The sequence below is a fragment of the Homalodisca vitripennis genome, chromosome 3 (assembly GCF_021130785.1).
Source record: "Homalodisca vitripennis isolate AUS2020 chromosome 3, UT_GWSS_2.1, whole genome shotgun sequence".
NCBI classification, from domain to species: Eukaryota; Metazoa; Arthropoda; class Insecta; order Hemiptera; family Cicadellidae; genus Homalodisca; species Homalodisca vitripennis.
In genome coordinates, this window is record NC_060209.1 from 168,315 (window position 1) to 195,078 (window position 26,764).

The 26,764-nt window shown below is 33.8% G+C and overlaps 1 protein-coding gene across 1 annotated transcript; it reads left to right on the plus strand.

Moving 5' to 3' along the window:
* Window positions 1–9,549: 9,549 nt before the first annotated feature.
* LOC124356530 lies at window positions 9,550–26,150 on the plus strand. Its single transcript, XM_046807584.1, has 2 exons — window positions 9,550–9,663; window positions 24,589–26,150. Exon 2 carries the CDS (start codon window positions 24,597–24,599, stop codon window positions 25,863–25,865), a length of 1,269 nt encoding a protein of 422 aa, XP_046663540.1. The 5' UTR covers window positions 9,550–9,663; window positions 24,589–24,596; the 3' UTR covers window positions 25,866–26,150.
* The last annotated feature ends 614 nt before the right edge of the window (window positions 26,151–26,764 follow it).

Sequence of the window (26,764 nt, forward strand, 5' to 3'; positions counted from 1 at the left end):
ATCACACAATCTAATACATCACTACTTTTTTTGAGTTTGGCTATTCTAGTGACGTTCATTAAGATATGTGGGAAACAGCTACTTGTCCGTAGGCTTTCCAATTGTGTTGTTTAATTGTCAGAGTATAAATGAATGAATTACTGTATACATTATTTGCTGTATATTATTTGATTTAGATGTGCTAAATCAACTTGCATTTGTCAGATAGTGAAAAAATGAGAGAAGTTTGTCAAAAATATATAGACCTAAAAACTCTTGATTAAATGGCAATCAAGTGCCGTGTCAAAATGAGTACAGCAAGTGATTATTTTCTGTTGGTGAATGTCACAAGTGATAGTGATCAGTGTCCTCTGGAGCACATTGTGGGTGTATCGATTTTGAGTCAATATTTGGAGGAAGAAAGGAATCTAACTATAGAAATTTAATTAACTTAATACCAGATAATTTGAACTTTCATCATTTTGGAAATTTTCAAACTCATCATATTTACAAAATAATATTATAAATATAAAATTGATATTTTTAAACATTCAAGGTCTTAATGGCAAAACCACAGTTCTAGAAACCTTCTTAAAAAATTAATTGAACCTTTATGTCATTTGCTTATCAGAGCATTTTCTTAAACAATAAGTGGTAACATTTTTTTTCCAGATGGTTTTTACTGTCTATCTGCTTTCTGTAGAGTAAACCGGATTATTGGAGGAACATTAATATTTGTCCACAATATTTTCCATGCAAGGGCTCTTGATGTTACAGAATTTTGTATAGAACTTCGTTTTGAAGTAACCGCTATATTATTAGATAAATTCAAATGAATCATTGTTTCACTGTACCAACCGATGGTGACCATAATATTTTTCTCAATAAACTTCAAAATCTTGTAGTATATTTAACTCAATTGACCAGCTATATGATATATTGGAGGTGATTTGAACATTAAATCTGATATTACAAAGAACAAACCGTGCGTTAAATATTTTTTTAATGTATTAAGGGAGTACAATTTTTATTGTCTGAATCAATTTCTCACACAACGTGCAAACTGCCTCTTTGTCAACATTTTTGTAAATTGTGAACAGAATAGGGTAAACTCTTGTAACATTTTCCTTGTTTGAAGTTTATTTTTGACGATGGAAGGATTGTGAAGAAATTAAAATAAACAAACCATACCAAAGCGTTGTGACACGCCTGTCAGGAATCACAACCACCCCGTTGTGTGTCAACTTCACTAACTATAAAACATGCACTTAATAAAAACTATACACAACACTAAACAGTTATTTACTGAACAATGTGGTGACACAAATTGTCACATGGTTGTTTCTGGCTGATTTTATCAAATCAACATTAATAACATGGCTCTAATGCCCATCTAAGATAATAAGAACTGGAAATTCTTCAGTAGGTTTTACTTTATCTACAAAATGTTAAAACAGATGTTGAAAGCTTGTATTCTTCTCAGAATTTCTATAGCTTTGCCCACTCTAGTTTGTAACTACAAAAACCATTGCTCTTGCTTGTGCCCATCGGCATGTTTGAAACCAAAGTCTTAGCAAGTGTTGACCAATGTGTTCTCCAGAAACCAAAATCAACCATTCTATCACGCACAATCTGTATCAAAAGAACAATGGAGTATGTAAGGTACGTTATATAATCGTATGGATGTCAGATGACAATGCTACTACTGTTGGTTAGCTGGTATGAAGGCCTACTCAGTCATACCAGTTCAAGAAACAGTATGTTTTTATCTTTTTTTAAGGGGAGGAGGAAATCTCTAGCAGATACCTAGAGGGTGCCACCTATCCTTGACGGTTCCCCCAGGCATGGGAGGCTCTCACTAAAACTCCCCACCCTATGATCTTCATCCTGCAAGAGTCATGACCACAAGTTGGTATTACTTCAACTCTTGCAGGGTCTTTTAGCTTTCAGTATGTTTTAATCTATGAGAGATAAAGTCAGGTTCAGTGGTTTCCTGATAAATAAGAAAATAATTTAAACTATTTGTATTTAACCTTGACCTATTTTCACATGGGTATTAATAAAGGTGTATTTTTATTCAGTAATATTATTAATTATATTCAGTGCCCTAACAATTTCGAGTTGGTTTTTGCTGTGTAGATTTGTTAATCTTTTAACAATATGTATTAAAATATAACATGTAAAAATAATAAATTTTATTAATGTTAGTGAAATTTCATTTCAATTACAGGTATGATGCATAACATTACCCATTGGTTTGTGTTTTAAATCTAAAAATAACCTAATTTTAGTTAGGAATAGAGAAGAGAGGGAACTATTAGTGCATAGTTATTTGTAATATGTCATGGGGTTATGGAGAATGGAAAGTTATGCTGTTGGATTTTAATAAAAGTGGTCTTCCCAGAGGCAGCACTCTACATATACACAATCAGCTCCATCTCAAATATATATACATACATAATAGAGGTCTCCCTTGAGGCATAGCTTGACTCCTGGCAGCCCTCAACATATACACAGTCAGCTCTAACTCATATATATATATATATATATATATATATATATATATATATATACACATAATAGTGGTCTCCCTTGAGGCATAGCTTGACTCCTGGCAGCCCTCAACAGATACACAGTTAGCTCTATCTCAAATATATATACATAATACTTGAGGCATAGCTTGACTCCTGGCAGCACTCTACATACACAGTCAGCTCCATCTCTAATATATAATACATAATAGTGGTCTTCCCTGAGGCATAGCTTGACTCCTGGCAGCGCTCTACATATACACAATCAGCTCTATCTCAAATATATATATATACATAATAGTGGTCTCCCTTGAGGCATCGCTTGACTCCTGGCAGTCAACAGATACACAGTTAGCTCTATCCTGAGCACTCCTGGCAGCACTCTACATACACAGCGCTCTACATATACACAAACAATCAGTTTCATCTCTAATATGTATATAAATATACATAATAGTGGTCTCCCCTGAGGCATAGCTTGACTCCTGGCAGCCCTCTACATATACACAATCAGCTTCATATCTAGTATATATACATACAAGAGTGTAACGAAACAGAACCAATCCTGATTATGTAATCTGGAATAGACTGATTACCGTAAATTTATTAAAAACTGTCATATAATCATTCCATAAGGTAACCTAACAAAAGTATTTTAAAGACAATCCCACAAATTTTAAATGATAAGATTTTAAGTCTACATACTCGTATTAACACATACACAATACATTTGTACATTTTGTATATTTCGTAATAGTAGAAATAGAAATATTTTTAAAAAATCAGAATAAAACTGATTGTAGCTACTAACATAATTTTAAAGTAACCAGTTTTGTAAAGTACACAATTTGTTTCTTTAGAAAGAATTTAATTTATACATCTATTTGTTTGAAAATGACCTAAAATTATTAAATTGTCTTTAAAGTCATTCTCAAGAAATACTTATAAATAAATTATGCAAAATAAAGATTTTTCAACAAAATTATATTTAAATAATCTATTAATGAAAATGAAAAGTTAACTAACATGTTTATTGAAATTCATGTAAATTTCAAACTCTGTTTTAAAATATTATTTTAATCTCTGAATATTAAGTTTAGATATTCTTTATTGAATGTTTATATGCCCTCATTTAATTGTCATGGCAAATAATAAAACAATTTAAAACATGTAGTCATAGCCCAACAATTCTCATTTTCAAGGAAATGTGACAAATTCAAGTTTATACTTAAATTATATTTATTTACTTTCGCAATAGTTGTAGTAACAAACAGGTATGTCGACAAAGTAATGAATGCATATGATACAGTTTTTATACCAGAGTTGATAAACAAGTTGAAGTACTACAACATTCCATCAAAGTTTGTGACTTATATTAACTCATGGCTCATAAACAGACAAATGACTCTCATTAGTCCTAAGTTTATCATAACTAGGTATACTAATAGAGGATTGCCCCAAGGCAGTGTGCTCAGTCCTTTATTGTTTGCACTATATATAGCGCACATAAATGTTCATATACCCCAAACCTTGTAAAATCACTTCAATTTGCAGATGATATAATGATTTATTCATCTGGAAAACTTGTAGAAACAGTACGATCAAATGTTCAAAACGCACTAAGCAGAATCCAAAGGAACTTCAACCAACTTCACTTGGAGTTTAACGCTACTAAAAGCAAGATAATAATAATTCTCACGCAAGCAAAACACTAACGTCGAAAGACAGTTAATAATTATTAATGACCAAGTGATTCCTACTGTAAATTGCATTAAGCTCTTAGGTATACTTTTAGATAATAGCTAAACTTTAAGAATCACATCAACAATACTTCCTTAAAATGCCAGAAAGATATAGGAATTATAAAATCCATTGTATGTGGTTCAAAGGGCGCAACACCAGAGTTTGCAGTGAATATTTATAAAAGTTTTGATAAGAAGTAAGTTAGACTAATGGGATCATTTTTGTTTGGGTCATGTCTGTAACAAAGAATTGAAGAAACTAGATGCAATACAAAACCAAGCTTTAAGAATATCATTAGGGGCATTTAAGACCACTCCAATCATTGCTCTACAAACTGAAGCTAACATACTACCATTTAAATATCAGAAGATCAATACTTACAGATAAGTTAGTTTATAAAATATTATCAGAACAATGTCATCCTGCATACAGAAGTCTCATGTTTTCTCAACATGCTAACTGAATGTAGACCATATTGGAGAAGAAGACTAAACCATTGTATTTACACTCCCTTACAAAAATCAATTCTTTTGACCCAAACTTATCACTTAAAGAAAGCTGTAAAAACCTTCTGGGACTTTAAACAACCTATATTAACAATGGACAATGAAATAAAATTTGTCTTCACACTCGAATATCCAAGAAAGGTAAGCAACAACACTATTGTAAAACAACGTTTTCTCGAAGTAACCTCAGAGAAAATATACAAACAATCGCTAAAAATATATACAGATGGATCAAAAACCGAGAATGGTGCTGGTGCAGCGTTCTACATTCCAGAATTGGATATCAGAGGTAAATTTTCTCCCTGCAAGAAGGAATATCCAGCTACTCAGCTGAGCTTATAGCCATATTGCAAGCAACCTTCACACTCGCCACCATCAGACAAAAAGACATCATAATATTCTCCGATTCACAAGCAGCCCATAACAGCACTGAGTAACGTATACAACTACTCCAAAGGGGAAGGTATTCCGGTGAGTATCATCCATAATGTAATAGACAGTGGCAAGAACGTCACTTTTCACTGGGTTTCCAGCACACGTAGGTATTTTATCATAACGAATATATAGATAACCTAGCAAAACAAGCCATAGCAGACGCACAAAATTGTTCAATATTTACATCCCAACATCTAACTTCAAAGCCTATCAACAAAGGCAGTATGCAGTAGCATATAAGCAGGTATGCCAACATACACCAAAAAGCGGCATGGTACAAAGAAATAGAAAGTACGACAGGCCATAGCCATAGCCCTTGGTTCATCATGACAAACTTCAAAAGGTGGGAGATAGTCAATGAAATTAGAATGAGATTTGGACATGCTCGGGTCAATACAAAGTTGTTTGACATCAAACAATATTTCACACCACTTTGTTTTAAGTTGTACCCTCGCTGTACGAGAATCCCTTGACCACGTTATTCTACGATGCCCAGCCCTACGAGTTTGCGAGAGACCTGCGCTTTAAGATATTAAATAATCTACTTAGATCACATAATATGAATTTGATTGATATATTAAAACTTCATAACATAGAAATCTACAAGGAACTTAACCAATTTTAAAAACAAATAAAAAAAACACATATAGTTTCAAAGACAGTACACCAACATAATATGTCTTCATGGATATATGTCTCCCTGGAAAAATAAATATTCAATGAAAATCCATAGTAACACAAAATAACATATGTATGGCAGAAGTTTAACCCCCAGAGAACCACGAGGCGTCATGGGAATTTTCACCCGAGCCTGTTTAATTAAACGAAGAGAGAAAAAAAAAAAAAGTTTTAAATCAGGGTGAAAGCACTTGTGATGTAATCAGTTACAATGTACTGGTACATGACTATCTTTGTTAATCACTACAACAAAGATAAGTGTGTTTGTATGTATAGTGCCACAGCAACCATTCACACTTTTATTCCAGCTACTCTAGCAATGTTTTTGAAAATATAGGATTTTGCTAAAAATTATTACAACATGTTAACAATAAATAAAATTCAGAACTAAATTGAAAGAATTCTTAGTAGAGAAATTTTATTACTGTATAAATTATTATTTGTGTGATAACTTTTAATTAGGTTCAATATTATTTGTAGTTATTTCATACTTTATTTTTATTTGTTTTATTGTTTTATTTGATATTGATAGTTCTACATATTTTCTAGCATTGCTGGTATGTAAATATGTTTTATTATTTTAAAGAGATTTATAGGAATTACTTTGAAGACATACAAACGTAGAAAAATGTAAACATGTACTTGATGTAAGTATTTAATGTTATGTGAAGATTTACATATTTGCAAAAATTACAAAGTAACATGTTTTAAGAAAGCAACAGTTTATTGATTTTTTTCAGCTACTTCCTAGCCTGCGAAAGAACCTTAGCCAACATATTATTTTGGTATAGATACTACTTTTTGTATTAGTTTACATACAGATATAGTTAGTTAACTGTTTGGCCATTGAATAGAAAAAATAAATTTTCTTGTAACAGAGTTGATTATAGAAGTACTATAAACTGTGTACTCCAGTTTCATTTCAATTTATTTAATAATAAAATATTAAAAAATTTTGTGAATTAAATAAATGTATTTAGGAATTTATTAACTACGTGCTAATTATAATGATAATTTTTGTGCCTAAGAATATGCAAGATTAACACATACATACAGACTGCCAAGTTTACAAAATAATTGCTTTATTTCATGTGACACAAAAATATTTCCACAAAAAACGAAGAAAATACAATTGGTAATATTTATGACAGCTAAAGAATGTTCATAAAAGTATTCCTTCAAAGTATACCATTACAAATCTAGTGCAATATATTCTAATCGTAATTGTCAAGATAACATTAAATTGTAATTTTTATGACTATAAAACATTGATAATGTAAAACACAATTATTTCTCATTGACTTTTACTGTGAGGAAATTTGTATTTTTTTATAATTTTAATTTAACCTAAATATCGATGAAATAACTGATGACTTTTCATAGCTATTGAACAATGTTTCACACAAAACATAGTAAATTTTATTCATGATTTTGAATGCTAAAGTGTTATTAGTTTTAAAATTTTAATGTTACGTAAGGTGAAAATGGTATGTAATGTAAGCAAATATTTTCTTCAAATATTCTAGTTTAAAATCTGAGTATCTAAACTATCCAAGTATCAAATCTAGCAGAGTCACATTCATCTAGCAGAGACTAAATTCATATTTGTATACAAGACATTACTATCAGAATTAGTATGTTCCAAAATTTTGTGCAATTAAAATCATTTTTCTAGCCATACCATTTTGTTTTAAAAGTTCATATTATAGTCTCAATTTATGAAAACTTATATGTGTAATTTATTAACAGTAAAGAAAATTTTAGGCAAGTTTTCAGTAAAACGTAGACAGAAAGTGAATGACCAAGATATTTGTTTTAGAATTTTTGTTATTATTGTATATTTTTTATATCATTATCATTTTGTTTTTATAAGATATTTAGATGTTTATAAAGAACATAGCTCTCTTGTTAAGAATGTAAATAAGTTTCTGTGGAACCTTTTCTTGTTTAAAAACAGACAAACTCTGTGCTCTAATAAATGGAACAAATTTTTAGAGCTTCCACTATTTCATAGTCAGTCATTCATAAGTTTAAATTTGTGTAATATCTTGAGAAAATAATTAAAATTTTTAAGCACACCTAAACGAGTTATTAAGTCTTTTTAATCTTAAAGAGTTACCTCACTGGCAAATTTAGTGTAATATTTTAAGTAGCTGAATAAAAAGATTAGACTTGTAATGTTCAGTGCTAATTAACATTGTCTTTTCCTTAAGAGCTTGGAAGCACTGGTAGGTAACCCTACTAAACAAATTTAAACATGAATAAAATAATATTTTCCTACACAATAACAAGTAATGATAATACTGGTCTAATTGTCTCTCACAAACAATGCAATTTTGTTGTTTATGGACTAAGTATCATTATGTCATCAGTATGTACCGAAACACTTTGGATTTTAATAAAAATTTTGTATTATTTATTCAATAAAGTGTAAAAAAGTTTGAGAATTTTTTTTATAAATAACCAATAAAAATATTGATATAGCATTTGGATATGTATTCGTCATACTTTAAAATGAGACGTACTTTGTAATTGTATATGTAAAAATTAAGTTGTAATAGTCTTTTTTAAATTGTATAGACCTATGCCCAAGATGACTACCAGTACCGCCAGCTCCTTACGTTACGAGATCAAAACTTTTTAATTTTTAACACTCAGTTACTAAAAATAGCCACAAATAATTATAATGCTGCACTGTGAACTGTTTTAAAACAAGTGTTTAAGTAAAATCAAACAAGCCAAAAACAAATATACAGTACAATTTGGTTATATATTGAAGAAAATCACTAAATACCTAATTTAGAACTGTTGATTTGTTACCAAGCAAATCTTTAACCTTACAGACTTATTCCTGTCGATCAAACATGCCCTCGCATAATAAATTCTTATAATAAACTACGTCAACGTGATTTAGGCACCACTGGATTGGGAAAGAATTGAGCTAGAAAAGCTATATGCAATTTTACAAGTACAATATATTAAGTACAATTATATTTCTAAAATTGTTATTTCCCAACTTTTTTCTATACACCTGTTTTTATTTTTATTTACGACATAGCTAGTTTTTGGTTTCTAGCAAGAGTACAAATGCATATATTTCCCATAAAGTTTTACATTGGAAATATAAATAAATTTCATATGTTTTCTGAAATTAGATGAAATTCTAATGAATATCTTACATTTCTTAATTTTTCATAAACAACTTTACTTTACAAATGTGGTCCCCTTTAATGCTAAAAAAATGTTTAAACTAATTTGCATATTATAAAAAATACATTCAAAATTTTGTAATGGTCTGTTTTAAATTCATATATTATTCTCTGTTTCAATTACTAACGCTATATGCATTAGCGTATATCCTAATTTGCATATTTAGTGAGTTAATATAACTCCTTGTGCGAAGCTTCAAAATAAAATTACTGCTACTAGTAGAGTTAAAAATAAATATCATAGTTTTATATCACATTTTATTTTATTGTATGAAAATGAAAATTTTAATACATAACAATAAAAAAAATTATTTTACTAAAACTAATATTATATTTTTAATATAATATATACTATATTATAGTATATTCAATAATTTTATTAAAACTAACAGTTAAACATTTGTGAGAAATTGTCGCACACTGTGTGAAAAGAGGTCATGTACCCCAGAGTGGTCTCTTTCCTCATAGATTACACCAGACTACTAGTGACTTCCTTGAGTGTGTGACCGTACACAGTACTACTACAGTGCTCTGTCATACAGCACACATTTCTGGTGTCAGTATACAAACAACTCTTGCCAAGTAGGTCACTGGTGTTTGTGTTATCAATTTCTATAGAGAGTTATTATTTTAAGTTAGTCCGACCAAAATTTAGTGCATAAGCTTGCAAATAAATTAAGTACTAAAATAACCAAAGTGCAATATATATTTTCGATCTTTATCATCTTGAGGTTCCAAAATAATATTATTTCCTCTTGTTACCTAATAGTTTATGGATTGAAGTTTATATTTATTTTTTATTTTATTTTTAAGCGGAATTTGTCTGTTGATAACTACTAAAATAGTTTCTGGAAGAGCCATTATTTATTTGGTGACATTTAATGACCTCAGGTGTATATGATTTCTTATTCTGCAACAAAAAATTTAGTTATAAATTTAATCATTTTGTGCTTTTGTAATGATGTGCTGTAGCCTTGAAAACAATTTTTAGTTGGTAGTCATTTTCTCTCTAATTTAGTGACTGACCTACTTTCAACCCACTAACTTCTAAATTTAAAGGTAGGTATGTGTGTGTGTGTGTGTGTGTGTGTGTGTGTGTGTGTGTGTGTGTGCGTGCGCACGCGCATGTGCGTCCTAATCAATATGGGTTTGTTGGAAATAAAATCCTCATATGACCTAGAATATGACTTTCTCTCAAAAATATAAAGTGATTATTTATTAACTAATTAAACAAATTCCATATCAACTCTTGTACGTTTTTGGTAATATAGTTCCATAATTTGAAAGTTAGCTTTATACTTGTATATGATGTACATTCCAACATCAACGTAATGATAATTAAAGAAGGGGTCAGTGCTTTTTGTTATTCAGCAAGATTACAGAATTACCATTACTGATAAGGACAAATAAAACTAAGAGCTGATTGAGGTCTGACAACAACAGATTTTTATTTTATTGTCATATTAAACATCATTAAAATGGATAGACAATCGTCAATTCAGTATTTGAAAGTAAATTTTACAATTACTACATACACTTGTCTTGGTAAGGAGAAAATCTAAACCAATGGTCTATACAGTTCCCAACAAATATCATAAAAATCATCTTTGTATAACCATTCTGAGACTAATATATGTATCATCTTATTTTTAAATTTTCCCTCTGAAAACGATTTAATATCGAGATGAATTTAGTTGAAGTTTAGTTGTGGTATACATCCATTTATTTGTGAGTTGGTATAACTATATTGTTTTATCCTCATTGAGTTTTTATTTTTGTATTATCACAGTGACAATCAGCACTGATTCTAAATTGTTAGCATTTTTATCAACACAAAAAGCAAATGCAGTACATACAAGGAATACAAAGTTTATACACCCAGCTGAACAGACAATGGTTTACAAGATGTTTCATTTCTTTTACCACAAATAATTTTAATATCTTTGTTTGTAAAATAAACATTTTTGGACAAGAAGAACTTGAACCTCAGAGAAAGATAACGTAAGTTGAGCCCAGTCATCAACAAAGAAAAAGTCTTGACAACCATATTCTTGATATTATTGGGTGGACCGGCGCTCCTAGGTGTCGTTGAGGCAACTCAAACATCATGCTCTAAATTATTAGCACATCTGGTTTAGTAGACAAATCCAACATATACAAGGGCTGTAGCGAAATGCGGGGGAAAAAAGTCATTTACAGTCAAGTTAATATAAATGTTAAAAAATAAAGGTCCAAGAATGGAACTTTGTGGTACACTATTCTGTGATAACAACGTTGTTCATGCAGGAAATTGACAAATAAAATACACCTATAGTCTATAAAAAATCGTTTTTTCAGCAGAATTTGAACAACACGAATATTGTCATCCGTAAGGCGTCTCTTTCGTTTCCAACCCTGTTCTGACCCACCCTTAAATTCTCTTGCTCACGTAAACACATGATTGTCAGACAGTTTACTGGCCTTGACTTTCCACTGAAGCAGACAGTTGTGTCATCAGTTTTTCATACTGCATGAGTTTTCAATGCAGAAGTGATGATTCTATGTCATTGACATAGACTAAGAAAAGGTTTGGGCTGAGAATGGAGCCTTGAGGGACCCCACACCTCATTTTGATTGGGTTTGAAACTTGGTACTCTGAACAACTTGTGATCAATGGCTTGGAAATGAAGTAAGCCACAATAGGGGCATGCCTCTAATGCCATGGGATTCCAATTTGTCAAGCAGTTTCGTGTGGTCTACGCAATCGAATGCCTTAGTTAGGTCAAGAAACACACCAGTTGTGGAATTTCGTTCTTCTATCCCCTCCACAACCATGTTGACCAGACTCACGACTGCTTCTATTGTTGACTTGCCCTTTCTAAAACTAAATTGGTCCTTTGAAAGCTTGTTGTGTTTACTTAAAAATTGAAACATTCTTATTAACACTCTGGTGCTCGCGTGGATTGGTGGAATGTGAGTGCTCGTGTGGAGTGCTGTTGCACTCCATTTTATTTCACAGTTTTGGTAATTTCAATTTGCGTTTAAGGTGTAATAACGTGCTCATACACATGTAATTTACTAAAACAAAAATGTATTTACATTTTCAGGCACACAACATACTTAAATAGAACATAATAATAGTAATAATTAGAATTAAAGAAATTGATAAATTATTTACAAATAATTTTGCCTTTTACGTGGAAAAATCAATCATCAGCTCTTAAGATAGACAATACAAACTGTAACTAAGCCAGAAATAAAGTACAAACCGAAACAGATGTAAAATACAAACTTTATTTACCTATTCAGCACTCTCTCCACAAACACTTTTTGAATGGTCGGGACACACCCACTTGTTGCACTTGAAACATGATTTTCTCGAGGTCTTGTTCCTTGCTCTGCCGCAGAGGTAACATCTCCCTTGTACAGCTGTTCTCTGGGGTTGAGGTTGAGGTTGACCAGGTCCTTTGTTGTCCAGCTTCAATAGAAACTTTCCCCTTGTTCTTATCTGTTTAGGAATCATGTCAAGGCTAACTCGATGCTCAATGTGAGGTTTCAATAGTTGAAATGACAGGTTCTTTAAAAAGTCCAATCTGTTTACAAACGCAATGTTTTGGTTTGCTTTATAAACATTCAACGAATTAACACCTCCAACGTTGAGAGTGTGGACGAAGAGAGTCAATGGCCAACGTCTTGAGTTCCTGGAAACATCATATTGTCGACACATTTTGTCGAGGATATCAACACCATATTTTGTGTCGTTATAGTCTGTAACTATGACTGGCTTCTTGTCATCCCCAGTTGCTTCATTGATTGCAGCATTGCCATGCATAGAAGAAATCATCAAAACAGGTTTGTTTTTTTTTTGGCACATAAGACACCAAAGTCCAGTTTTTCTGGAAGCCAAAAACACTATTTTTTACTTGTCTCTTTGTCTCAGGTAAGAAATCTGGAGGCACTTTTTGTTTGTTCTTCCTCAATGTTGCTAACATCGTTAGTTCCAATTCTTCTCGTAGTCTTATGACTAGAGGCACAGAGCTGAACCAGTTATCACAAGTTATGTTCCTGTTACTTCCTTTTACAGGATCTACTAATCGTACAACCAAATCTGAAGTGTTGCTGCTAACTCAATAAGGGCCATCAGGCTGTTTGCGAACAAAAACTTCCAGATTTGTAGCGTAAAATTTTGAAGTAGATACTAAAGCAAACACTTTAATCCCATACTTAGCCGGTTTGTTGGGCATATATACTCGAAAGGGGCAGTTTCCTCTAAAAGCCACCAACTGTTCATCGAGTGTCAAGTAATCATTTGGTTTATAAGTGCTCTTGCAATTGGCGACAAATTTTGCAAAGATTTCTCTGAATGCAGTGAAAATGTCAGTTAATTTTCGTTCTTCTCGGCTACGAATGTCATCAAACCTGAGGCAGCATAGTACAAATTTAAACCGATTCAAACTCATTGCAACGTACACTTATTCGACTCCAGTACCACTAGTGTTGCCCCACATATCAAACAAGTTCCTTCTTCCACCTTTTAGAGCACCGGCAATGTACAAAATTCCAATAAGGGCTTTCAGTTCACGAACATCTGTTGGCCTGGAATCTCTCTCTCTTTCAAAGTTGGTCCTAATTTTGGCAATATAAATATTGGTGTATTCAACAATTTTTGATATAATTTCTTCGTCAATCATATTCAAAAAGGCCTGCTCAGGTGTTTCAGCTAACCTAGCATTATCTTGCGGTCCCGGTCTGTGGAAGACTGGGAGGATGTTGTGCCTAGGAGTGCGGGATGTTCTTGGTGTTTGTGGGTCAATATAACATCTTGTTTCTCGATCTCTTTCTAAATAAAATTCAGGGTTTACAAATGGAACTTGCAGTGGAGCCTGTGGACGGGGTGGCGGAGATTCCACCACTGGTACCTGTTCTTCATAGCCTTCAATTTCTGCCACAATTTCCGAAATATCCATTTTATGAACACTAACATCTTTGGAATCAGAACGGTTTTCAACTTCAGGTCTGAAGTCATCTTGAACTTCAATATAATCAGTTTCTAGTTCATCGGGATATTCCTCACCCACTATACAGTCATTGTCTACCTCCGTTTCAGCTACCCAACGTCGTAACTGTTCACCGTCAGCCATTGTTTTTTTCTAAGACAAATATATACTGTTTAAACAGGAGAAAAATGTCAAAATTAATTGCAATAAAATCACAACACGCGTCACTCAGTGAAAAAAATGGAACGTGGATGCTCGCGTGGAGTGCAGTGGCAATCCAAAACTGTAGCGCTAGAGATATAAATTAATAGAAAATAGACGAGTGCGTCACGGCAGTTGCCACTAAACTGAAGGGTGTCGGGGGAGTTGGGGAGAAGGTATTTGATTGCTCAAGGTCAGCAGTGGTGCCAACTGCGCTTTTTTAAGAAAAAGAAATACCTGGAGTGCTATTGCACTCCGCGCAAGCATCGGAGTGTTAAGAACAGTTTTTCAAAAATTTTGCTCCGAACAGGCTAAATGAGACAGGCCGATAATTGTTAATTGACATTGTATCGTCTTTTTCAAAAATCGGATTGACTTTTGTGATTTTAAGGAGGGAGGGGAAAACTCCTGTTTTAAAGGGTAAATTGACTAATTCCATTAAAGGGCTCTAATATGCTTGGAGCATTTCTTTATGAACCACATAGACATTAAATTTATATCATGTGATTTTTTTGGCTGGGAACTGCTGGTTAATTCGGTAGAGCTCTTCCTCAAGGACAGGAGCCAACACCATAGATGCTGCTTGACTCTATCTTTGCAAGGGACAACTTCTTGGTTCATAAGGGAAGGGACCCTGCCCACAAACAACAGATGCAAAAAAATCTGTTAAACTCATGGGCAACCTCCGCCCCGTCCTGCACCAGGCTATTCCCAACTTTGAGTTTGATTTGTTTTGAAATTTGGGTTTTATTGTTGATGATGTCCCATACTGTTTTAAAGACATTTTTTGAAGAGAGGATTTTCTTAGAGACATCATATGCTTTCCCCACTTTGATCACTTTTCTGTATGTGTTTTTATAATTTTGAAATTTTCATTTTCAGTACTTCTGTTTATTTTGGATAAAAACTTCAGTCTTTCTCTCAAAACCAGAATTCCTTTAGTGATCCAATTGTTGTTTGCCTTCTTTGGGCAAACTGTAACTTTTTTAGTTGGGCAGCAAATGGCGAGTTAAAAATTTAGATAATCATTACAAATTTTAAACTGCTGCTCAACAGTATCTCAAGACTTCATAAAAGTCCAATTTTTTTTAGAGAAATTTGTTGAGGAGAGCGATATTTTCTGGTCTTGTGTCTCTTATTGTTTTTTGTAATTTTGGGCTCCCTTTAAAGCTTTTCTCCATTTATTACGGCTTCTGAGCCATAGTGGTCTGATATTGCCATATTAACCACAGACACTGTGACATTTGGAAGATTCGTGATAATGTTTTCAATTTCTGATGGTGTAGTAGGCGTCACTCGTGTGGTTGATTTCACTAGCAGCTTAAGATGGACTGATCTTAATAGCAAGTCTTAATAGCATCAGCAAGTCGAACAGTAGAAGGATGGACGCTGTCCACAGCGTCAATGTTGAAATCGCCCATCAAAATGAAATCTTGGTTGCGATTGGTCAAATCTGTTAATAAAAGTTCTAATTTTGCGAAAAAATTTCTTCAATACCACTGAGAGACCTGTATATTCCAACAACCATTAATTTTGATGCGTTTTCTTTGAATTTTGATTCCGGCTACTTCCATCTCTTTCAGATGTTTCTTTGATTTGAAAAATTGAGGCATTGAACGTTTACCAGGTGGAAATTTGGAATTTTACAAAGATCTATGTTTTGCCTGATGAAACCGTTCTGTTATAATAAGAAAATCGGATCTTATAAAATCTAGGAGCTAGAACATCGGGATCCCACCCTGAGTGTATTCCTAGACTTATCGAAAGCATTCTACTGCGTTGACCATGTTACAATGCTTAACAAACTTGAATCTCATGGCATCCGAGGCGTGCCTCTCCAGTGGCTCAGGTTATTTTTAAAGCACAGGAAGCAATTGTCCAGATCTCAAAAAATGTATCTGAACCAATTCACCTATGGTGTCCCACAGGACTCAATCCTCAGTCCAATTCTCTTCCTGATTTGTCAATGACTTCTGATAGGTTCATCACTTCTGCATGGAAAACTTGTGCAGTATGCTGATGACACGACTCTCTGTTTCACTAACAAATCAAAATTGATTCTGAAACAGCAGAGTTTTGTTGAGATCAACAACTGCGTTTAATATTTCAACAGCCTCAATCTTAAGATAAATTCTGCAAAATCCATTTTTCTAAATTTTGCTTTGCGATCAGCAGACAGGCATGACGAGCCAGCTATTATTTTGGCTGACAAAATGCTGGAAGAAGTCTACTGCTCGAAATTCCTGGGAATATACCTAGATCGAGGGTTGACTTGGAATAATCACATCGATCACCTTTGCTCAAAATTGGCCTCAGACATTATGTTTTGAGTCTCTAGCCAAATACTGCCCTAGTCAGCTTCTGATCATGGCGTTATGGCTTGATTTACCTCCATCTCACTTACGGGTTGGTGTTGTCAGGAGCTTCAGAATCAGAAAAATCTTTATTCGGTTGTTACACATGGTGTACATGAATGGCATCACATGATTAACACATACGCTGCGGGAAAGTCCGTAATTAGGTTTGTCATATGCGGGAATATTTTTATTGTGGAATAACTTACCTTTGGTGGTTGAAAGACAGGAACGATGGTCTATAGGATGTTTCTGGTTGAATTCGGTGAAATAATGACGTCACAGTTTTGGGCCCACATGTGGGCCGGCCGCATTTCTTGAAAGTGTTGTTATTTTTTAACTACTCAAAAGCGCACAACCACTAATTGTACAGTATTATTTAGTCTAACAACAGTTATAATTCCTTGTTTTTGGTTTTTTAGTAATGCTATTTACACTATATACACTCGGGCCCACATGTAGGCCGGCCGCACTTTTGGTTAGTTCTGCACTGTCTACCTCCTCGAAAGTCAACCACTACTAAATTTACTTCACTTAGTCTAATATTAGTAATTATTCCTTTTCCTTATTATTCCTAGTTATGATATTTACACTACATACATTCCCACCCGAATGTTTTTGTTAGTACAAGGAATCATGGTAGGTCTCAAAACATTGACTCATACAAAGACCAGGGTTTTCCGGACATGTTTCACAATGGTATAGTGTCTTAGTGTTTGGTTTTCCCACTTTAGTACACTGCCTACACTTTTTTCGCAATGTTTTGTTTTTGCTGTCTTTGCCAGGGATCTTTCCAAGTTTGTGAGCCTCAACCCTTTTCTTTTTTTGAGGAGGTGTTTCAATGATGTGAGTTGGTTGAGGTAAAAGGCCTTTTATAACTTCCAATCTGAAGTCGTAGAGGGACATTTTTTGTTGATTCATGTTGTGAAGGCTGTGCGCATTTACAAGTATCATTTGTAGTACATGTATAAATATTTTCTTGTACCACCTTATGGTTTTGCGTTCACAAGGGTTGTACGCCATCAAATTCAAATTCAAATTCTTTATTCAGCATGTAGACAGAGTTAACAATGTATATGCCAAGTCAACAAATCATAACAAAATATAATAATGTCTCTCAATAAAATAATTTTACTTTTTCAAGTTTACACTATCTTATCAGCTAAAAAGTCCTTAACAGAATAGTAAGCCTTCTCGATCAACAACCATTTCAATTTTTTTCTAAAAACTGTGTAATCTTGAACTAATCTTAAGCTTAATGGAAGACTGTTAAAAAGAATTACTGCTGAATATTTTAAATGATTTTCAAAAAATGAGGTGGAGTGTGGCGGGATATTCATAATGCATCTGGGTTTACTTCTTGTTCCATACATGTGAGTCGGAAAAAATCTATTAAAAAGGTGAAAGTTTTTATGAAGAAATGATAAGGTTTCCAGAATATAAATGGAAGGAAAAGTTAAAAGTTTGTTGGAGGAAAAAAGGTTAGCACATGAGGTTCTGGATGGGACATGACAAATTATTCTTAAAGCTTTCTTTTGAAGCCTAAACACAGACTTAGTTTTGGTGCTTTCAGAACCCAAATGGAAACCCCGTAAGATATGAATGGATAGATGATGCCATAATAAGTAGCAGTAAGAATTTCAGTTGATGCGAAACGAGCCAGATTTCTGAGCACAAAAATACCCTGACTCAGCTTCCCACATACATGCTCTATATGGAGATGGAAAGACAAATTGCGGTCAATAATAAGGCCAAGAAATTTTAGGGAGCATTCTGAGAAAACAGCTTCATCACCCAAATAAATACTGAGCAAACTTTTGCTTGAATGGCTGTTAATTGAAAATTCAATGAGTGTAGTTTTTGAGACATTTACTTGAAGACTGTTTTGCTCAAGCCAATTAACAAGTGCATTCCCTTCTAAGAATGTGTCGAGTTCCAGGAGGAATTAGAAAATGTTAGTGACGTGTCATCTGTCATCATTCGATCGGCGCGATCAACTCCACTCATGTGAGCATTATACTTGACAATCGGGAGGGGTTTTTTCTTTGCACGATCTCGTTTGTCTACAAAATCTACTAAATCGTTCTCATGTTCAGTTGAGATATACGTAACATTTCTTTTGTCTCTCCACTTTCCAATCATAACTCCATTTGCGTACTGCGCAATTGATTCACCTTTTTTCAAAACTGTGTTTGTCACCTCCATAGGTGTATGTTTCCTTCCAGCACGCAATGTTCCGGTGCAGTAGGTCTTCTCAGAGAGTAATTTGCTGGCTTGGGAGTAACTGTTGTAAAAGTTGTCCATATATACAGCATGTCCCTTTCCCAAGTAGTCTTTCAACAGATGGAGAACCACTTTTTCGGTGTGCCCAACACCACCGACAACATTGTCTGCTTTTCCTGTACATAAAAGAAATCACAATATAAAACCCTGGTGCTCTGATAGGGTGTATAGTTTGACACCATACTTATGTCGCTTGCCCTTTATGTACTGTCTAAAATGTAGTCTACCCCTCCACAGTACCATTGCCTTGTCAAGAGACAATTCTTTTTGAGGGTAATAAACACTCCTCATTTTGTTGTTGAAATAGGTTATAACTAATTCGATTTTTTTAATAGCATTGTCGTTATCATTGGGATTGTGTCTACAGAAATGCAAACAACCAAAAATTACCAGGAACCTATCCCTTGACATGAACGTGCTAAAACACTTAAAGTTAAAAAGATAATCCGTTCTCCAATAATGCTGAAGACGGTTGATTTTGATTGTTTTAGTGTGCAGACAATTCCCAAAAATATTTTTAACTCTGGCACTGTAATGTCCTTCCAAGCATTAATTCGGGAATGAGGGGTCAAGTTAGGTTTAGCATAAACCTCGTTGAAAGCATAAGAATTGGAAAACTGACAAATTCTTTCGAGAAATATATCGTCAATAAGAAGATTGAAGAAATCCATTGGAGTACCGTTACCCGGGAATGGCACCAACAAAGTATCAGTTCTTAGAAATTCAATCTGGCGCATACCTGCGGTGGAAATACTCCAAGTCGGGCACACAATTTCATGCTAATCATCATCGTTGCTATCATGTGATGAAGAATCAGTAGACGAATCGTCAACAAGTCTTTGAACTTCGTCCACAGAGCCATCACTGTCATGTTCCTCTTCAACATTTCTACTTACAAAGGTGCTGAGACCGGAGGTACTCGGCACTGCAGAATCCATTGCAATAAGTATAACACTACATACAACACGGTAGAATATATACAATCACCTCAGTTACATAATAACACAACACAAAACACAAAAATATTAGAGTACACAATGGGCCTAGAACAGGCCGACCGCAACGCGGGAACCAAGAACGAAAACAACCGAAACGGAATGTGACTACCACTGGAAAATGCGGCAAAGATTCAACCGTCTCGGACGAGTAGCTGAGCTACACTGAAACATGGGAGAAACAGTTACAGCCAGGCCCACTAGAGGGCCAGCCGCACTGCGTGCGCAGCCAAGCCGGCCCATAAATGGGCCGGCGCACACAATGGGTTAAGAAAGTAAACAATTAAGTTTACTAAATATGCTTTACATTAGTATCTAACTAAATCTAATACAATATAATTTTAATGATAGTAAAAACTATTGTGGATTTTATAAAATTTAGAAAAGGAGTACAATGGCAGGTCAGTCAGGTAGCTTTTAAGTTTATTTTTAAATAATTTATCATTTTCTATTAATTTTATATTGCTTGGCAGCAAATTAAAAAATTTAGCTCCTATGTAAATTGGTTTTTTACAGAACAAATTTTAAAAGTTATGTTGAGCTACTGCCATATTATTTCTATTTCTTTTATTATAACTATGGTTCTCACCACTTTTGCTTAAGCTATGAGCATGTTTCATCACTGAATTTACAGTTTCATATATATATATATGCACTGTAAACCGTCATGATACCCACTTGAGGAAATTGATCCTTCACAGTTTCATTGATTGTTTGTAGCTTGTATAAACAATCAATTTATGAGAGTGTTCAAGCTGCAAAAACAAGCGATCCGCATTATCGCTCTGTTGAAATTTAGAGAGTCGTGCAAGGAAGCCTTCAAAAATTTACAACTGTTGACGCTGCCCAGTCTCTACATCTTGGAAACAACTCTGTTTTGTATGTCTAAATGTGTCATGACGAATGGCCGAGACATACATGCGTATGAGACTAGAGGCAGAGATAACTACCGAACTGGTAGACACAGAACGGTGGTTTATGAATGCTTGCCTTCACAGGCAGGTGTTCATTTCGTCAACAAATTACCAAATTCAATAAAAAACGCTCCAACACCCAAGGTGTTAAAAACTCGTTTGAATCGCTTTTTAGTGTCACATACATTTTATAATGTAAACGAGTTTTTAGCACATGATTGGGAGACCACAAATTAAAAAGACTGACTGAACTGTCACCGGAATCATTGGTGAATGAACGGTTGTATGTAAATTTGCAAATTGTATGTTTCACTGAGATCTATTGGGGGATGTATGACACAATTTTAGAAAGTAAAAATTTGACTTTTGCCATGCGCTGTAGAATGTTCCGGCTTGAGAAAGGAGGGAGGCGTTCAAATGCTGCTGTTCTATGCTGTTGGGTTCGAAAGCACTCTAGAGCTCTTGTCTCGTATCTGTGTATATCACTGCCCTGTGCCAATATACACTGAAATCGTCAGTAAAATGAAGTCTCTAAAATATACAAGTTGGGTAGAGTTAGCAAGTTGAGCTCCCTGAAGGCACTTCAACATGACTCTCTGTTGTTCAATTTTATGATGATTCAAACAGCTTTTTTTGCAGTCTGAATACTCTTTCCAAGTTTGATATGGCACAACTGCCCCACAGATAAATTCCATACAACAGGTATGGAAATATTAATCCATAGTGAGACATCATTAAAACATCAGACGTACAAAGCTTTGATAATTTTGTCGAAGGACAAAAGTTCCAGTTGCCAATTTAGCTCATACACTTTCAATATGAACTTTCCAGGTTAACCGTTTATCTAGGTGTATTCTTAAAAATTTAGTAGAATCAGTTTCCTTCAAAACAATGTTAACACCATTACTGTTGGGGTTTCATAAGTATTCAACCCACGTAAACAGAAGTTGATGTAATCCGTTTTTTTACGATTAGTTTTGAGATTGTTTACCAGAAAATGATGAATGCAGTAATTAAGATCAATAAAGTGAAGCCTAGCCAGGTTTGAATCTCCAAAGAAGTCAGAGAATCAGCCCGGAAACAGAGAGTCTTGCCATCTGCGTATTGAATGATTTTCCTATATAAGGCTGAAGCATGGATGTTATTCACATAAATCAAGAAAAGGACAGGACCAAAGAAAGATCCCTGTGGGACACCTTGGTATATTCTAATACTACTTGATACTGCATTCTGGACTTTGACTGTCAATGGACTGATTAATTGTCAATGGACTTAAAATGTGCTTATAACATTGTTTTATAATCCACATTGATGTGCAATTTATGTCATTGCAAGTTTTAGTTTAGAAACTTTGTACAATACTTACCACTTGGTCCTCACACACAGGAGCCAGAACCATAGATGAAGCAGGGGTATGTGCGGTAACTGTATCTAGTTCCAATTCACAGTTAGCATAACTACTAAGAAGATAAATGAGTTAAATTGCAAAGCTATTGCATTTGGATTGGTTAATTTTATCCCTTCGACATCAAGCTGAATGTATTTTCAAAATCCTTTATTTGCTGAATTTTTTATAGTGTTCCAGGCTGTCTTAGAACAGTTTGATGACTGTTTTAGTTTATAGTTTATTTCGTATGATTTTGCAGCAGTTATTACTTTTTTATAAATTTTTTGTAATTTCTATAGAAAGATTTGAATTTATTACTAGGTTTACATGTATCTAAATTAACATTTACCTTAAAAAGGATATCATTATGATCTGAAAATACTGTATGAATCACCTCGGAATTCCATCTAGTTCCATGAATATCACTAACAATATTATCTATACAAGTGCATGACACAAGCATAGTAATATCCAGAGTTGTTACGAGACCAAAACAATAAAACATGTTCATTAAATCTCTTTTAAAATCGTTTTCATGATTAAATTTCACATTAACAAAAAAAAACTAAAATTAGGCCAAAATAATAAACAAATTATTTTATACAGACAGTATAAAATGTTTAAAATACAACCTTCATCATCGTAGGGTCTATAAACAGATAAAACAAGTACTTTTTTCTCGATAAGTTCGACTGCAGCGAATTCACATACTGCTTCAATAGAAATACCAATATTAAGACTTGTATTATCTCAATATATTCTACACTGTTGCACAACAATATGGCAGCACCCCCATGTATTCTGTTTGGCCTACCATAAAAAGAGAATATTTTGAAACCAGACAAAGAAAGGAACGGAGCTCACAAGCTTTAAACCAATATTCAGCAATTGCTACAATTTGAAAATTCTAAATAAAACACAATAAAGACAAATAATCTAGCTTATTACATATACTGTACTCTGTGCATTCCAAAATAACAAATGAAAATTAAAATTATATTTAGTTACAGCCAACTGAGTGAGCTTAATTTGGGATTGAGGAAATCAGTTTACATTTGATCTCAAGTTACTAATAATATAAATGTTACTTTGTACCAATCCAAAACAATTAGACTGAGAACCATTCCAGCTCACAAGTTTTTTTACATTTCCTCAGTACATTTTTATCTCCTGAGAAGAAAATCCCTTAAATGGCAAATCCAGTGAACTGCTCTCCTGATCTGAGAGGCTGAAGCCAGGTGTAGAAATCATTGGTTTTTGTTTGTAGTGTGTTCATATTATACCTAAGTCTTGTATCAAACAATACATAATAGTGACTATTTGTTGCTCTAAGATGTGAATTTTCAATCTTAAAAACTAAAATAAGGTTAAAATGAGCGTTAGCAAATTCTCACTCAAATGGTTGTAAAATTTTCATTTCTGTCTGTCTGTTCACAGGATATCTAGACTATATAGACTGGAAATTTTGCAAGAAGGTTCATTTCTGTATAGACAACACTAAGTTTGATAATGGTGCATGTTACCAGGGACGTTCACAGCTTTAGCGGGCCCCGGAAACGATATTCGGCCAGCCCCGTTATATCCCGCCAAACACCACTGTACAAGTGTGGCGGAGCTGTCTCAGGCCCCTTGAGGGCCTGGGCCCGGTAAAATTGTCTGAGTACAGGCTTGCATGTTACTCCATGAAGTTTGAATTCTACTACTACTACTACTACTCTACTACTACTACTCTACTACTACTACTCTACTACTACTACTCTACTACTACTACTCTACTACTACTACTCTACTACTACTACTCTACTACTACTACTACTCTACTACTACTGCTACCACTCTACTACTACTACTACTGTTCCATTGTAGCATCCTCTTTATCTCACTGGAACTTTTATTATTTTAAATCTGCATGAGACCTAACTCAGAGAAAAAATGTAAATGTATCATGTGGCAAGATGTCTCAAGAAGGATGTAATTGAAAGAATTGAAATTTGGCATTAAATTGTATTCCTCTATAGACAAAAATGGGTTCTTGATTATGCATCCCCAACCATGGAATGTAGCTGAGTGTCATTGAAGTCTATCACTCAATTTCTCTTTTGTCTGCCGAGGAGGTGTAAACATTCTTTTCTGTATGATTGTGCATTAGTGTATCAGTTTACAGGACATCTTGAGAATGAAACTAACTATAGACTTGAAAGCTTGCATGCACCCTCAGTGAGCCAGTTACACATCATGTAAGGTGGTGAACTTTTACCTTGTTTTGAAAAGAAGTTTGAACAACCAAATTACTATTCTACAGAAGAAATTGAAGAAACTACATTTCCAGAATACTTATGAACATAAATAATCTGTTTATTGTTCGAGTCTTAACAGTTGCTATCTTGGCTGTTACAGGTTAAGAAATGGAAGAACCCAATATTCCAGACTGGCTGACAGCTGATTTTCTGAAGTCTTGTCTTGAATCCGATGAGGAAAATAAGGAAGGAGTAGTCATCAACAGCTACAATGCTGAGTCTGCAGTTCCACCCGGAAACAATTATGGCAGCAACATTTTACGAGTGAAAATTGTGTACCAGAAACTATTTGATTCAGCCGAATATTCAATATCTTTAATTATTAAAGCTCCATTAGTTGTTGGTGGATTTGTTGAGCAGTTTGGAGATCTCTTTAACACAGTTTATTTACGAGAAGCCAAGTATTATAATGAGTTTATTACCGAAAGTTATAAATTGATGAAACACAATATTGTTCCCAGAAACTACAAGTCCCCAAATCCACTTTGTGTTGTACTTGAAGATCTGAAGAGATCAGGTTATGTGATGGTGGATAAACAAAAACTACTTGACTTTGACCATTGTCAACTTTATATCAAGGCATCAGCTAATCTCCATGCACTTACGATAGCTGTGCATAAAACACACCCTGATATTATTGAATCTCTGGTAAAGGAAAACCCGACTGCAACTAAAAAGACAGTACAAGTTTACAAAAATGTATTGAGAAACTTGTTTTTGTGTATGGCTACTTACTTAGAGGATAAAAAAGAATACAAGGAATTCGAAGATTTCTTCCGAGATATATCTGAGGGTGAAACATTTTTCAATATTTATCGAGAAGTTGAAAAAACAAAGAGTAGATTAACAGCTGTGATCCAAAAAGATCCTTGGTGCACAAATATGATGTTTAAATACAATAGTTCAGGAGACGTTTTGGGTGTAAAACTCTTTGACTTTCAAAATCTTAAATTTGTCACACCATTGAGGGAATTAATCACATTTGTTTGGACCAGTGCAAATCCAGAAGTCAGAGAGAAAAAGCTGCACGAGTTATATCAAATTTATTGTGATTCTCTTAACTGTACTTTCAAACAACTGGGATGCTCTGAGAGACTTTCTATTGAAGAGTTGAAGGAGGAAATCCTTTTTTTGAGCCCTTTAGTAATAGTTACAGTTTGTGCATTGGCCCCATTTTGTCTTGCAGATGAAGCTGTTAATGTAAGTGACTTCCTTAATGCAAATAGTCCAGATGTACCAATAAAGGAGTCACACAATTACAGATTGTATCAAGGTACCACTTTCAACAAGTACTATCCACAAATAATTAATCAAATTGCTAAAGAAGGTATTTTTGAACACATTAAACAGAAAATGAAGCATTTGTCAACAACATAACACTCCTTCAATACAAAACTGTTACTACAAATAATATCCAATTTTTTTGTACATTTTCTTATAAAATTAGGTAAACTGCTTAACTCATTTAGTTATAACCTAATACTAAGTTTAATATAGATTTGTTATAATTATACCATACTGTTAAATTTTTAGCCTAACTATTTGTAGTATTAACCTATTATTCTGTACAAATTAGTAATTTGATTAAATTTGATTCTGAATTGTGTTTATAAAATTGTAATTTACTCTCAGTTCTTTGTTTGAAGTTTATTTTTGATGATGGAAGGATTGTGAAGGAAACAGCATTTTACCGGACATTTGCCATCATTCAGTGAAACAAAAAAAATCAGTAACACTACGTTTCGAGATTTGCAATGTGATCTCTTCTTGAGGTAAATAACTAACCTAACACATAATTACAAACTAGGCTAAAATACACAAATCATACCAGAGTGTTGTGACACACCTAAGTCAGGCATCACAACCACCATGTTGTGTGTCAACTTTACTAACAGTAAAACATGCACTTAATAGTGAAAATTATGTTCAGACTGCATATTTTGGCTAGTGCTAGAGTTCAGGAAATGCTGATGCTTCAAAAGAAAGATGTTAGAATTGTTGGCAAAGCTGAATATCTTGATCATTGTAAACCTGTTTTCATTAACCAAGGAATTCTTACAATATTTAATTTATACTTGTTTGATTTATCGGTTTACATTTTAAATAATGAGGACTTAATAAAAAGCGTACTCATACACATAATTACAACACAAGAATCAGAAATAACATTTTAATTGACTATTGTCAACTGATAAATCTTTGAATAGTCATATTGTAGTTGGAACTGCGGTCTAAATTTTCATTATCTGCAACAAAATGCAAGGTAATGAAAATTC

Coding starts and splice junctions, on each gene's coding strand:
- LOC124356530 (XM_046807584.1), top strand. CDS start 24,597: ATGGAAGAACCCAATATTCCAGACTGGCTGACAGCTGATTTTCTGAAG.